At 49.1% G+C, this 15,556-nt stretch overlaps 1 protein-coding gene across 1 annotated transcript; it reads left to right on the forward strand.

Moving 5' to 3' along the window:
- Positions 1 to 884: 884 nt before the first annotated feature.
- Positions 885 to 14,814, forward strand: IL13RA2 (interleukin 13 receptor subunit alpha 2). Its single transcript, XM_074148095.1, has 9 exons — positions 885 to 978; positions 4,658 to 4,809; positions 7,066 to 7,219; positions 7,679 to 7,799; positions 10,139 to 10,323; positions 11,427 to 11,584; positions 12,985 to 13,129; positions 13,765 to 13,867; positions 14,772 to 14,814. The coding sequence occupies exons 1-9, from the start codon at positions 885 to 887 to the stop codon at positions 14,812 to 14,814; spliced, it is 1,155 nt and encodes a 384-aa protein (XP_074004196.1).
- Positions 14,815 to 15,556: the final 742 nt, after the last annotated feature.

Genomic DNA, 15,556 nt, shown 5'->3' on the forward strand with positions numbered 1-15,556 from the left:
TATCTATACGTAAAAGTTAAAGAAAAAAATATATTTATATATTCTTTTTACCTGTAACCCATGTGATTTCAGGCATAGGAACGCAGGCTGGGCTGGTGTGTCTGTAGGCAGCGATTCCTACTCGCCTTCAGCATGAAATCTGAAGGAAGGAGAAGATCCCCCCTGAAACTCTGCTCCTCTCTCCCTCTCAGTCCCCTTCTTCCCTTCAGCAGACCTGCTCAGGAAGAGAAATTTGTCCCCTTCAAAAAATAATCTTGACAACTAAGAAGATTTGTCACAAGTATTCCTACCATTTCTTTTTTGCTGGAGGTGAATTAGAAAGGAAATTCTCTCTCTGCATTTTTTTTTTTCCTCTTCTTTTTAGTCACCAAATCCTGAAACAGGAAAGCCAAAAGCACTGGTGATAGTTGCATATAAGATGAGTCTGTTTATTGGACAAGGCAGGGCTCAGGCATTCTGTTTCGGTTTTTTTTTTTGATGGAAATGTCATTGGTCCGAGGCACTTCCTCCGGCAGGGGCGTCAGTCACTCGGCTGCATCACTATTTCCACAGAAGATGTGAGGCAGACGGCTCGGTGACTGAAGCACAGGCTGACGTCTGAGAATGTGCTGAGCTAGCCAGAAACTATTTCAAATGAAGCCAAAGTCATCCATGTGTTGCCATCCCCCAAAGTTCGGGTCCTCTGGGAAATGATTAATCAGACTTGGTAAATGAGTTAAAAAAGCGCCTGTTGTCAATGCTGATCCTGCTGGGGGAATGCCAGGACCCCACCGATGTGCTGAAGCCTTTCTACTCCCCTTTATTTCTCCAGCCTCCTCGCCCGTGTGCCGCAGGACCACTACCCTGAGGCTGCACACCTTCCCGTGGGAACCGCTGACCTCGGAATGGCTCTCGGGTGGCTCCGCGCTCTCTCCGCCACGCTGGTGTGGGGCTGCCTGGTCTCCTCCTCCTCCTCCTCCTCCTCCTCCCACACCACAGGTAAAGCCCGGCGTGCCGTTCGTGTTGCTTCACATTAACTCCGGCCCTTTATGAAGTTAATCCTTCAACTGATGCTTTTCTTGTGTGTGTGTTACAGCAAGTGGCTGGTTTATAAACCTGTACTCAGTTATGTAAATATATCGTGTTCAGTGGCTATTTTTCTGAATAATTTCAAAAGGAGCAGAAATTGCCTTTGGTGTACAGTGAATATTATGTTTGATATAGAGTTATCAAATATAAACACCATTTGGATATATAAACGCTCCTGAGTGTGGTCCCAGCCAGATGGACTGTGCGAGGTGTAAGAAACACAAGGCTTATTCATAATTGGGGAATAATACTTTTTTCTAAAAAAAAAAGCTGCTCTGCAAGCTATCGTCCATAGCAATGGCACGCTTTGCTTCAACCCCTCGGGTACCTCTTTGCTGCAGCCCAGCTCTTTCGGCCTCCAGTAGCTGGGGCTTTGCACCCAAAACCTCTCCTTCTTCAGCGGGACGGCGACCAGGTCTGGCCTCCCCGCTGCAGCCGGGGCACAGCAGAGAGGTGACAAAGTGGCCACCGAGACCTCCCTGTCCCGCCAGCCAGCGAACAGGCGGCTGCGACGCCAGGCAAAGCATCACTGCCCTTGGAACAGGCTTCGCAAAAGACAGGAGCCGCCTGCACCTCTCTGACCGGCGCGGAGACGCGCAGACGCAAGAAGACGTCGGGAGCATCTGGCAGGCTGCCATTTTTTTTTCCACTGGCCAAATAGGCAGAAAATTGCAAAACCTGCTGCCGCTTGCATCACCTCCATCCCAGCGCGGCGGCGGAAGGCAACGGGGAGGAGGAGGAGGTTCACCCGCGATGCTGTGGTGGTGGAGCCAGGGAGCAGGGCACCGGGAGACCTGCGTCCAGCTCGCCGGCACATCGCACCCGACTCACCGCCACGCGGATCAGGCAGAAGAGCTGTTGGGTTTGTTTGATTTTTTTTCCCAAGAAACATTCAGGGGCAGCTGTCCTTCAAGAGCAGATAATGAAATAGGGTATTTATGGTCCTGCGTTCTGTGTGAACAACGTGAGGGAGACTGGTTTGTCATGTAATACTGTGAAAACAAGAAACTACAAGAGGCACTGCTGACATTTAAAAAAATAATCAAATCCCAGATTGCACACCATATCCCAAAAAGAAGCTTTTCCATCCCCTCTGAAATCCAGTCAATGTTTATTTTGCAAGAACTGCTGTTTACAGTTGCAATTGTTTTATTCAAGCTCAGGATGGAAACACATTTCAGAGCATTATCGTTCCCAGTCAGACATTCTGTTTTTGACCAATCTAATCCTCTCTTGAAAGTTTATCACCAGGCTCATGACAAAGCCTAGCAGCTCTCTCTTCCTTCTTCTCCTGGCTGTGAGGCTTGGCATTTATCTCCTCAGCAGGAGATTCCCGGGCGTGGGGGAGCGGATCTCCTGCCAGCAGATCTCCTCCTGCTGCGGGAACCACACACACCAGCCACCCCGGCAGGGTTCGACCCCGGGACTCGGTGGGCTGATGGTGTGGAAGCCCTCCCTGGTGCCGGCCCGGCGGGCTCAGCCTGAGCTGGCAGCTGCAGGAACATCCCTTCGCCTTCCCCTCCCTCCTTGGCGCAGCTATAAATGGCCATTCTGGATGAGCCACTCATTCATTTTTTTAGCAGCTGCAGCTCTTCAAACGCTGTTCAGGCTTGCTGTCCCCCTGCTCTGCTTTTCCCTTTCCCAGAGCGCTAGCCTGTTTGTGAAGACCCAGGAGGTGGGTGAGATGCCCTCATCTCCCCCCCCCTCTCCCACCTCTGATCATAGAATCACAGAATCATAGAATGGTTTGGGTTGGAAAGAGCATTAAAAATCATCAAGTTCCAACCCGACAACTTCCCACCACACCAGGTTGCTCAGAGCCCCGTCCAACCTGGCCTTGAACCCCTCCAGGGATGGGGCAGCCACAGCTTCTCTGGGCAACCTGGGCCAGGGTCTCACCACCCTCATGGTGAAAAACTTCTTCCTCATCTAATCTAGATCTCCCCTCTTTCAGTTTAAAACCATTACTTAGCATCTTATTGCTTCCCAGCTTTCCTGGATCCCCTTTAGGGACTGGAAGGGGGTCCAAGCTCTCCCCGGAGCCTTTTCTTCTCCAGGCAGGAGACCATCTTCTCTTCTGGCAGGGCCATGCCCCGTTGCGCCCCCGGAGCTGGAGCAAACTCACCACCCTCCTCTGAGCTCAGGCTGCACTCCTGGGACTCACAGCTGGTGGGAGGGAAAGTGCTTTATTCATTACATAGAAAAATACATAAAATCTAATTTTACCCCAGATTATTATAGACTATTGTTCCTTGCCCGGCACCTCCCTAAATACATTGCCACGATATCCTACTTTGCCATCTAATGTAACAACAAATCTCTCATGGAGCTTTGCACAATGGAAAAAGTGGGATCTTAAGACTACTGCCTGCAGTGTGTTTCATTTGGGAGAATTTCCTTAGAAGAAATAAACCCTCCACTGACATTCTTTGTGACCTCTCCAAGGAGCACATTAAAGTTCGATTTATATCAGTCTTCCACTGAAAGATATTCTCAGGGTCTGCTTTCGTGATGGATTTATTAAAAAAATAAAGGGAAAAACCGGTGTAAATCCTGATGAAGACATGAAAAAGGTGGCAGAGAAGCCAGTGACCTGGAGGCCAGACTCAATCAGGGAAGTGGTGGTGACGCTGGACTGACACCGCCAGGAGATGAAAAACATGAAAAACATGTATCATGCAGTGATGTAGAGACCCAGATGGGTAACATCGCCTCTAGACAGTGGAGAAAAATGACCTTAGATGATACAAAAATTGACTTACTTTGAACTAATAAAACTGAATAGCCAAACAGTTTTTGTCGTGTGACTGACAGCTGCATACAGAGCTGGGCTTTTAGGAAGCATGTCTTAGTACAGAATTCATCCATAATATACGCTAATATATTACCATATAATATTAACATATATCAGCACCTTACAATAGCTTAATAAAAGCCAGATGAAATGTAAAAGCACATTTTTGTATAGCTGATAGATGTCCAAAATAAGAATGATTTTAACTCTCTGCTTTTCTGCTTCTATATGTTCTTTGTCTTGTTTTTTTTTCATTAATCTATGGTATACTTGAAAGTATTATTTAAAGCAATACAGGTGATTTGTGTCTGTTACGGTTGAGGAACGTAAATTTCCCTGACAGCATGCTGTGATCTGTCATCCTATGTTGGCGGAGGTGCTGAACACAATGTTTGCAAAGAGACATGTCCTGACAGTCAGTAAACATCATGAGTTAAAAGAAAGCAAATATAGGTCTTAAAGGTCATCCCAGGACAGTAGTTTTGCTGAAAACGTCTTGAAAAAGAGTGTCAAAGCTGTGGCATTCTTTGTGCCTTTTCCTTGAGGGTTTTCTCTGAGCATCAGCAAAAAAACGGTTTTTTTTGAGGGGAGGGCAAGAGCAGAGCTTGTGTGTGTCTGTTGAGAACAGGCTGTTAAAGAGCCAGGGCTGGACCTGGACCAGCAGCGCTTCCCTCCACGTCCAGCAACTCTCACCTCATCAAATTTCACGACTTTTTTGTGTGTTTGTTTTCTTTACATCCACACTCTGCTCCCTCCCCCCCCCCCCCCCCGCCCCCGGCTTTATTTTCAATTTAGTTGCTCCCCCGCAAGACCTCCAGATCACGGATCCCGGACTCTTAGGTGCTCTCGATATAGAGTGGAAACCTCCACCCGATGTACAAACCTTCAATGAATGCACAGTGAAATACAAGTTTGAATACCGCAGCACTGGTGATAGGGACTGGAAGGTAAGACAAAGCACGGTTTAATCCTCTTAAATCCAGGCTATTGTTCTGCCTTTGGTTCCTGCATGGGTTTTATGTTTGCATTTCAAGGAGGAGTGATACCAAAGCGGTTCCAGCTTTCCCTCAAAAAGCCAGACTGTTCCAGTGGTAGGAATCTTTTGCCAGATGGGAATGTGTTTCGAAATATAACAGCAACAGCAGTCAGAGAAGGGGCTATTTCTGTCAGAGCGTGTGATGCTTGCTGCCAAAAATAGTCCAATAATATCTGGTTGCATTTCTCATTGCAAAAGGCACTGCACTTCTCAGAAAGGCTTTACGGTGCTTGAACTGAAACTCCAAATCAACAGGATGGAAAGTGGTGAATAAATAAAAGATCATATTTCATTAATTATCCTAATGCTCTAACATTACCTTTGTCCAAAAGGGTGTTTCCAGTTACCGTTTACTTTTGTCTTTTATATATGGTTGATTCTATCTCAGTTCTATGATAAAATTGCCAGTCTTCTCTCCTTGGTGTGTAGCAGGGCAATGGCAGACAGGACAGCACAGCACAGGAAGGGTTGGAGGAGTCTTTTTTGGGACTGCTTAGAAGATGAAAGCTGCTGCAGGTTAGGAAGGTAAATGGCGTGGGGAGAGGAGAAACCCAGCGGTAGGCTGTTTGGTTGGTGCGAGGTACAGAGGAACACATGAAAAATACCCTGAGGATGTCCCCCAACAACCCAAAATACAACCTGGTGTCAAAAGAGAGATATTTCTTTTTCACAGTCCTAAAGCTAGAGTGCTAGAGGAGTGCTAGAGGGCTTGCCAGCTTGAGAAAGAAGGAGCAGTCACGTCGGGTTAGTGGTGCTGTGGAGCCCAACCTCCTGCTCTGAACGCTTTCTGCACGTCCTGCATGAGCTGGTCATCCATCAAAGCCAAGGCTGCCAGGCTCAGCCACCATGCCGACGGGGTTCAGCCCAGCCATGCTGGGAAAGCCCACAGAGGTGGAAGAGCACAGTGCCTCCCACCCCATCTCAGCCACGGTTGCAATGGCAAGGGCGTGGAAAGGGGCTCTTCGACCTGCCATCGGTCACGATGGACGTCACACTCCCAGCCACGCAACAGCGTGCAGCTGTGCAGATTCTTCTGCGATCATTTCAACAAGCATTTCAAAAGCACAAAGGACAAAAAAAAAAAAAAAGAAAAGTAGTTTTAAAAAACACATCAGAATTCCCTAAATCACAAGTAATAAAAGTGTCTTATACAAGGCAGATCCAAAAAGTAGGAAAAAAAATCGCCCCTCGTACCTTGCCAAAACCATGACCTCAGATAAGGTCACGAAGAAGAGAGTCTGAAAACAATCTATGGGACATTAGCAGAAGGAAGTCATCAACATCTATTAGAAACAGATGGAACAGCACTGGAACAAGCTGCCCAGGGAGGTGGTGGAGTCACCATCCCCGGAGGTGGGGGCAAACGTGCTGCTGAGGGACGTGGGTCAGTTGTAACTTGGCTGCACTGGGTTGATGGATGGACTTGATGATCTTAATGGTTTTTCCAACCAAAATGATTCCATGATTCTATGAGCTCAACACAGCTCTTCCCCTCTGGGGCTGCTGACAAAGAGCCTGACTGCGGGCTGTGCCGTTGCAGTTCCCGCTGCATGCATAATTCTGTCCTGATTGGGTTAAAGCAACACCTTCTCTCTCACATCATTTGTTGTAACTCTTGCCAACTTATTTTTCGCTTGCGTAAAGTAAGGGGGAGTAAGTCTGAGGAGAAAAAAATAAAAAGAAAAACCTTCAGAGGAGTGTGCTCAAAAGTAGCTGCAAAGGGCTAAGGCCAATCATCGCACGCAGGGGTGAGCCCTCACTGCTGCCTGGCTGCCACCCCGTCCTCGCAGGGGTTGTGCTTCCCATGGGAACCATCAAGAAGACTCATTGTTCCTCCTGTTTCTGAGATAATCGCATCAGGAACAAGTGCCTTTTCTCTGGATTTATGGCAGTATCCTCATTAGAGCCTCCCTGGTGCTACCGGCTGGTGGGGAATCCCTTGAATCTGTCTTGTGGTTGCTGGTGTGCTGCGGGGTGGAGGGACAGGGAGACCGGGCAGAGCAGGTGGGACAGGAGTGCTGGAGAGGCACTGGGCAGGACAGAGACGTAAAGAAACGTTACAGCTCACCAATGAGCCTGCTGGGAGCTAGAGCAGGAGTGATGGTAGCTAACTCTGCAACCCACTTAGCGACAAAAGAGGTGCTTATAAAGTCTGTCTTTCAACCAGGTTATTTTTACTAGGAAGCTAAAATTCAGAGTCGGATTTGACCTCAGCAGGACTGCTGAAGTGAGGGTCCAGACACTGCTCGAAGGAACATGTACCGATGATGTGGAGGTGCAAAGTGACTGGATTTATGCTACCTTTCAGGTCCCATTGCCAGGTTAGGAGCAGCCTTCCGTACCTGCTGCGGTTTCGCACTTTGCATGAGCCTGTTGCATTGAACCACTGCTGGCCTGAGGGTTGCTGGATGGATGAGCCATTGCAGGGCTTGCTGAGGTGTAAGACAGCAGAGCATCTCTGCTTCCACTGGCTGCGGCTGTGGTTACTGGATACGTGGGGCTCATTCCCTCTGCCCGTACCCCAGCTCTGCAGGGTTGCCCAGCATGAGCTTCGCTGCTGAATGAAAAGGTCAGTTGTGCATCTTTCTGCTCTAAGTACAGCGGACTGGCTTGTATAGGAAACAGCACTTGGCAGCAAAACCATCTAATAACGATGATTGGCCTTTTCCTTTTTTGTCTTTCCCCTGCAGCACACAATTGTTCAAAGACATAAAATAATATTTCTGCTGGGCCTGACTGCTATGTTGCTAAATAGCGGTTATTTCCTTCTCATTTGACAGGGAAACTGGAATCAGAGGTTCAGAATTTCCACTGCATCTATCATGACTGGGAATACCTCAAGTGCACTTGGCAACCAGGTCTCCTCGCTCCTCGGGGCGTACATTATGGACTATATTATTGGTATGTATCAGCAAAACAGAAAACCAGCCAGCCAGCAACCAAGCGAGCCTCTCAGGGTACTAAAATGCCGCAGAAAATATGCTTTTATGGCTGGCAGTGCTATTACACGATTCACCCAGAAAGAGCAGAAATAACACTCCAAGCAACATGTGCCCTGGAAATACCAAATCCCTGCTTTCTTCCTTAAAATCAGGCTTGTGCTGACCTTCTACAGAGATTACCTTCTCCCTTTCTCCTTTCCCTTTCCCACTCCCATGACGTGCTTCTGCACGGTGGCTGTCACAAAGCCTTGTGCTTTCTCTTTGGTGATCGCACCTGGATTACTCTGGCTGCGCATTTCCCTTGATCACAGAGCATATATCTCTATCGGATAGGATTTGGCAGGGGGTTACCAAGCTCAGTGAACCCTATACAAAGAGCAGGGCTTCTTGGCAACTAACAGTTCTACTCTTCAAATATATTTTCCTAGCCTTAGCACATCTCATACAAGGAACCATGCTGCCAAGAGGTTGTAATAATGCACGTTTCCCAGTTTCTACTGTTTCTTTTCTACTGCTGTGTAATGATTCTGTTCCACAAGAAAAACAAAGTGAGACTTAGTGTTTTTCGACAAAGGCAATGCTGTATTTGTGCTTCAATTCCTCTGATACTATAGTAAGAATGACTAGTTGGAAATCGTTGGGTCTCATGCCTTTGGGCTATGTGTAGAAAACCATAGCCGCTTTTTAAAAATAGTTTCCACGTAGCTCTTGGAAATAGTCTTCAAAGCAGAAACACTGATTTAAAACCGCATGGCTAACTACAGAGTTCTGCTTGACAGAAACCATGGAAACTCATGATTCGTTCCAAAAAAAAAAAAAAATCCACAAAAAAAAAAAAACCCAAACAAAAAAACCAACAAAACCCAACAACAACAACAACAAAAACACAAAAAAAAACCCAACCAAAAACCAAAACAAACAACAAACCCACTCTTATTTAACTGCCTGTAGCAAAACCAAGCATTTGGATCTGGGTCCCACTGTATGACGAGAGTGGGTGGGAACACAGCCAGGGTATCCTTTGATCTCTGGGAGTTAATTTTTATAGCACTACCCCATGAAGTTTTTCCCCAAAACATAATGTGCTGTGCAGGGAGACTGTCATTAGGTGTAGAGCATAGAGGCAGGAGCCCAGCAGGAGCCTTAAAAGGTGATATGAAACACCTCTTAGTATTTCCGGAATGGGAAATATCCAGCAGCTAAGTTTTGGGGAATGGCCCCCAAAACCAGGAGGCAGTACGAGAGGACGGGTCTGTGGTTGCAGATCAGCTAATAATCAACAAACTCCTTCCTCACTCCCACCCCTTGGTTTCCATTACGTGCCCACGTAGATGCATGGGACTTACCCGCAACGACAGTAGCAGCTCGTTAACACTCATTACATTCATGGCACATGTCACCTGCCACAAACCACTTCATTTTGGCTTGGGAAGGGACCTTTCTGCAGTTCCAGAGTTGGTGGCTGACGGTGCCTTAAGTGCCCCATGGAAGGATGGGTGCCTCTGTGAGTCAGGGCCAGATCCTGCCCAGGCTCCCCTCACACAGTGGCACCTTGTGAGGCCTCTTGTGCTCCAGGAACGGGCTTGGGCAGAGGCTGTCACAGCCCACAAACCAGCCTGGGAAGCCACCTATGTGTGTTAACTTGTTTTTTTTCCTCCTCCCCACACTTTTCCCATCGCAGGAGTCCAGGTGACTCTGGGCTTTGGCTCACTTGCAAAAGGCAAATGGCGGGAACGATACAGGCGATACTCCAGACTTAGGTCCAGTCTTAAAAAAAAAGGCTTTACCCAAGTAGTAACTGCCATTGCTCTGGGTTTCACTGAATTTTTAGAGTTGGAAGGGACCATAAAGATCATCTAGTCCAACTCCCCTGCTGAAGCAGGATTGCCCAGAGCACATCACTCAGGACTGCATCCAGGCGGATCTTGAAGATCTCCAAAGAAGGGGACTCCACGACCTCCCTGGGCAGCCTGTTCCAGGGCTCTGCCACCCTCACCGGAAAGAAGTTTCTTCTCATATTTGAGTGGAACCTCCTATGTTCCAGCTTGTGCCCGTTGCCCCTCATCCTGTCACTGGGAACCACTGAAAAGAGTCTGGCTCCCTCCTCCTTCAACCCACCCTTTAGATACTTATAAGCATTAATAAGGTCTCCCCTCAGCCTTCTCTTCTCCAGGCTAAAGAGTCCCAGCTCTCTCAGCCTTTCCTCATAAGGGAGATGCTCCAATCCTTGAATCATCTTCGTTGCCCTATGGTTTGTTGGTTTGGGTTTTTTTTTTTTCCCTTTCTGCTTTCCGCTAGGTACGAGGGGCTGGACCAGGCCATGCAGTGCGACGACTATATTCAGGATCAGGGTATAAACATCGGCTGCATGCTGCAAAACCTGAACCAGGCAGAATATAAGGATCTGAGCATCTGTGTCAACGGCTCTGTGGCAGCCACCCTGCTGCGGCCGCTGTACGTCACCCTCCGCCTCCACAACCTCGGTAAGGCTGGCAGGAAAGCGGAGGGCTCTGGGGACCACGCACCCAAGGCGCTCACATCTTGCACGAGGGGGTAGGAGGGTGGAGGGGGGGAAGAGCGGCTCAAAAAAATGTGTGCTCTTGTAGATGGGTGGCTGTAACGTGTCTGGGTGGCTTTGCCCCAGAAGGAGGGGCTGTGGCATGTGCCACACAGGACTTGGGTTTCCAGCAGCGCTTGCAGGTGAGCAAGACCACCCAGGGCCCACCTTGAGGGGGTCGGTGGGTGCCTCCCAAGTGCTGCGCTCAGCAGCTGGACAACCCGGGACACCAAGAGTCCGCTGGGCAGATGGCAGGGCAGCTGAGGGGTTTTTGGCTCTAGCAGCACCGCCGCAGAGGTGGCTCCATTTTACTGCTGCTGGAACTGACACCGCGGCTCCGCTCCTGCACGAGGTCTTTGGGAGGTTTTTGGGCTGTGCTGGTCAAACCAAGCTCAGGGCTGGGGAGAATGGAGTGCAAGGTGTGATGGGGTCTGCCAGAGCAAAGGTGGATTTCACACCCATCAGAAGGAAGGCAAAGCACAGCGTGATGTATAACCCACTGCATGTGCTCACTCTTTATTCTGGGCACTTACCACGCTGATGCATTTACCCACGTGGAAATGTCAGGGGGATAAATAGCTAGTCCTCCAGTTGAGCCACTGGGCTAACAAGCGGGATTTCTGGATTCAATTAGTGCTGCCGTGTGCTTTGTGTGTGGCTTTGGGCATCTGACATAAACCTGAGCCTCTCCCGGGATGCAGAGTGTCCGGCGGAGGCTGCTACGGTGTCTCACAGCCGGTCCGGGGCTGCCCTCGCAGCATGGGGAGGGCCAGCCGAACATGCCCAGCTCACCCCCCTGGCTCTCAAACCCCCCAACACAGAGCAGGGACCCAGCCCAGGAGTCAAAATACAATAAACACACCACTCCAGCCCCAGTGACACCCTGCAGCCTCACGGCCAAGAGCAACAGGAGCTCAGAAGGGTCAAGCAGGGAAGCGGGGGCAGAGGTGGGCAGTCATTAACTGACGCTTTTCCCCCAGGAGCCATTTGATCGCACCTCTTGACCTTCTCTGTTTTATCCCCACCCAGCGAAGCCCTCGCCCCCAAAGCAGCTGGTGGTCTCCGTGTCTGCGGTGGAGGAGCTCCGGGTGGCCTGGAGTCCGCCGGGAGGGGAGACGCCGCCCCAGTGCCTGGAGTATGAGGTCCAGCTGGCCCAGGAGGAGGGGGAGGCCGAGGCCGCCTGGGCGGTAGGGACAACACACACTGTGCTGTGGGGAGGGGACGGGGGGGATCCCGGTCTGATGGCCAGCAGCGGGGAGGCACACCGGCTCATCGGAGTGCGCACCCTGCTGCCAACCGGGTGTGTGCTACCCCCTGTGTGGTCGAGGTGGGGGGGATTCTGCCCCTCTGCTCCCCTCTGGGGAGACACCCCCCCCAGTGCCGCATCCAGCTCTGGGGCCACCAACATCAGAAGGACATGGACCTGTTGGAGCGGGGCCAGAGGAGGCCATGGAGATGCTGGGAGGGCTGGAGCCCCTCTGCTGTGAGGACAGGCTGAGAGAGTTGGGGGGGTTCAGCCTGGAGAAGAGAAGGCTCCGGGGAGACCTTAGAGCCCCTTCCAGTCCCTAAAAGGGGCTCCAGGAGAGATGGGGAGGGACTCTGGATCAGGGAGAGGAGCCCTAGGACGAGGGGGAAGGGTTTGACACTGAAAGAGGGAAGATTTAGGTGAGATCTGGGGAAGAAATTCTTTGCTGTGAGGGTGCTGAGACCCTGGCCCAGGTTGCCCAGAGAAGCTGTGGCTGCCCCATCCCTGGAGGGGTTCAAGGCCAGGCTGGACGGGGCTTTGAGCAACCTGGTCTGGTGGGAGGAGTCCCTGCCCAGGGCAGGGGGGATGGAATGAGATGAGTTTTACGGTCCTTTTCAACCTAAACCATTCTATGATTTGCTGGTGGACAATGCTGCCGGGCTGTGCCATGCCACGTGTTCCTACCCAACACCCCGACTGCGGCGGCAACGTTGGCTTTAGCTGCAGCAGATCCCAGTGCAAGTCCCTGAGCCTCCTGCCTGTTACCTCAGGAAGCTGCTATCACAGAAACTTAAAGGTTGTTGTGGCTTGCTTTCCTGAATATGGCAGCACAACTTGTTGAAGTTCAAGTTCAACTTCACTCATTCAAGTGAAACTATAATTCTGATCTCTCTGAGGAAGTGGCCTGGGACACAGCACGTCTTCTGTGCACGGTGCTTCCTCCTTATGTGATAGCCAGGCACAGTTTTGGTAGCAAAAATGGCAAGATGTAATTAATCATAGGGGACAACCAAAGGATATTTTTTCTTTAATTGCCATATTCTACACGAGTCTTCTTAGCTAATTTAATGAAAGATTCCATAAATTAACAGGCATCAATGCCAACGTACATGATTCCACCACCCCACCCCAATATATGTATTTTCAGTAGATTAATTTCTATAATATCTTATTGTCATTAGCTGGTCCAAAACTATTATGAAATCATATAAAACTGGCAAAACGTAACCCAAGGGTTTGCAGAGCCTGGAGGGTATATTCAGAAACATCAGACCATGCCAGAGAGCTACTGGTGGTGGCACATCATCCCTTGACATCTGTCCTCTCTGTTTTGTTTCTCAGTCTGTGTCAACCCAAATGGAGACCGCTTTAACAATTTCCAGAGCGAATAAAAGCCACATTTCCTGTGTTCGTGTCAGGGGGAGAACAAATATTTTCTGTGCTGACCAGGGCTTTTGGAGTGAATGGACGCAGGAGTGTTTCTCTGGTATGGAACCCAAAGTAACCAGCATTTCTTTTACATCCTTTATAAATCCTGTTTGGGACCAAGCATTGATGGCTGCCACGGGCATCTGCTGGCATCCAGCACTTGGAGGTGGGATCCTGGTTTAGTCAAACCCTTACCCTACGCCAGCACAGCCATCCCTACAGCTTTGTACCTCCAGTGCACTTCACAGGCAAGCCCCAAAATATTAACGCTTCTGCACCAGTACCTTTCCCCGCTGCACGTCTGTGATGGAGGAGATTTGGCTTTGGGAGAGAGGGCACGTGGTGCTCGGAGTCTCTCACAGGGCACCCTCCCAGCTGCCCCGCACCACGGATCAGCTCCTTTGCACCCCACAGGATCTATAGGGCACTGGCTGTGCTGCGAGATGCAGCAAGCAGAGAAGAGGCACATAGAGGTGGCTACATCTATATGCAGGATGTATGTTACCCTGAAGGAGTATGTTACCCTATACAGTAACACGTACCTGGCATATATCTGGAATACATAAATAAATATGTGTAGGGTAACAAATGTGGAGACACTAAGTTTGCATCTGAGCCCAAGCTTCATAAGAGGTAATAATGACTTGTTCTGGAAGAAAGGGTTTTCTTATTTGCTGCCATTTATCTTTGCAGTGGCCAGAAAAGAGGACAAGCAGCTACTTATCCTCATTCCAGTCATTCTGAGTTTGTCAAGTAGCCTCCTAATATTTATGTTGATTGGCCAGTGCAAGAAAAGGTAAGCACCAAGGCAGCTCATCCATGCAATGTGCTTTTATGTGGGTGTCTCAGACTCCAGTTATAAATAAAACAACATGTTAAATACTAAAAGCCAAACATTAATAGATGCTCTAAGACTGGGCACCAAACAACAGTTTATTTCAGGAAACAATCTTGTAAGTGTGGTTGTATCTGATGTGAAGTGCCTCACAACAACTCATAAACTCACAGCAGAGACCCAAACCCTGCTCATATGAGCCCAGACTGCTTCAGTTAAATGCAGCAAAATTACTTGCATGCGCAGCAGCATAAATAATCCCATTATCTTGCCCCAAACCAGGCAGGCAGCAGAGATTTATACTGGTTGTCGTAAAGAACTGCCATTTTTATGGGCTGAAGCCTCACTCTCTTTGTCCTCCCGTCTCAGTTGTTTGCATCCATGTCAATGAATGTGGGGAAAGCAGACGCAGCGGATGAATTTGCCCATATCCAAATTTTTGGTAGTGATGACATTTTCTTCAGGTCTGAAGGGTCACTTAGAGAGAACTGATTCCCTGGTACTGAGAACTATTACCTTTTCCTTATGGCCATGTAGTGTAAGCAAGTGGGTAGTTTTTCTAATATGCCTTTTAAGGTGTCACTGATGAGGGAGAACTGGCTAAAGAAATACCTTGATGTTGCCCCTAGAGATGAACTAACACTTACTTGGTAGCTGAACACATAGAGTCTGAGACACACGCTTCTTCATCTTTGTTTTGTATCTGCCTTTCAAATGTATTCATCCATGAATTTCAAACAAGAAAACTATGGAAAGCAAGTGCTTCCTGCATTGCCACTGGGATGCGGCGATGTGTGATGGCGACGCTGTAGCATGTCCCCAGCTGTGTCTCGGTGTTGGGAATAACAGTCTGTGCCCGTTTCAGATCCCCAGCAGGAAAGCCGTTGCGTGCACCGGTGGGATGCTAACTCTGCCTGTGACTGCTGTACCGCCTGTGTTCGATGGATTGCTCTTACAACATCATCCCAAGGACAGCCGAGAAGCCCTGAGCTTTCTGTAGCCTACAGGGGTCTTCCCTACCTGCTGCCACTTGCAAGGCTGGTTGTTGCAATTCAAGTCCTCAACGAGCCCAGGAAAACATTGGAGGCATTTTAATCTGACTTTGGAGCAGGCTGTTTCTGATAACAGGACAAGGGAGAAAAAGGACGCAGTGGAAACTGCCATGAATAAAGATAACACATTGCTCTGCGGGTTTGTTTGGGGTTTTTTTTTAAAGTCTCTAGAAATCTGTCAACAGGATGCACACTGAAGGGCAGCACCTCACACACACCGTGTCTCCCTGCAGAGCCATCAGGGCAGGGCAATCTCCGAGGGACCAAGCCTGGATCTCCTGCTCTGCAAGACCAGGATGAGCACAGATGCTCAGCCAATCTCATTCTAGTTGTTTGGGGCTCTTTCAGAAACTAGAGGATTTTGGCACATCCAGAACTGGATAGCATTTGGGCTATAGGTTTTCAGAACTGCCACACAGGGCAACAGTTACTGCATTAATAATAATGGCTAAAAGAGAAAATTATTGGGAAGAGTCCCATGGAGATTTGCCATTACTGGAAATAACTCCTGGTAGACCTTTGGTGTTCTGCCAGCCTCTTAAACAGTTCAAATGCCTACTGAAAACACATGTGTGCATTGTGAGCCTCCCCCAGGGGA

The sequence above is a fragment of the Numenius arquata genome, chromosome 5, assembly GCF_964106895.1.
Source record: "Numenius arquata chromosome 5, bNumArq3.hap1.1, whole genome shotgun sequence".
In the NCBI taxonomy this organism is placed as follows: Eukaryota; Metazoa; Chordata; class Aves; order Charadriiformes; family Scolopacidae; genus Numenius; species Numenius arquata.

Bases quoted from the DNA above. Each gene is read 5' to 3' on its own strand.
- IL13RA2 (XM_074148095.1), top strand. From the start codon at position 885: ATGGCTCTCGGGTGGCTCCGCGCTCTCTCCGCCACGCTGGTGTGGGGC. The intron at 7,220-7,678 runs GTTAGGAGCAGC...CTCATTTGACAG, and splicing joins CTTTCAGGTCCCATTGCCAG to GGAAACTGGAATCAGAGGTT. The intron at 13,130-13,764 runs GTATGGAACCCA...TTATCTTTGCAG, and splicing joins GACGCAGGAGTGTTTCTCTG to TGGCCAGAAAAGAGGACAAG.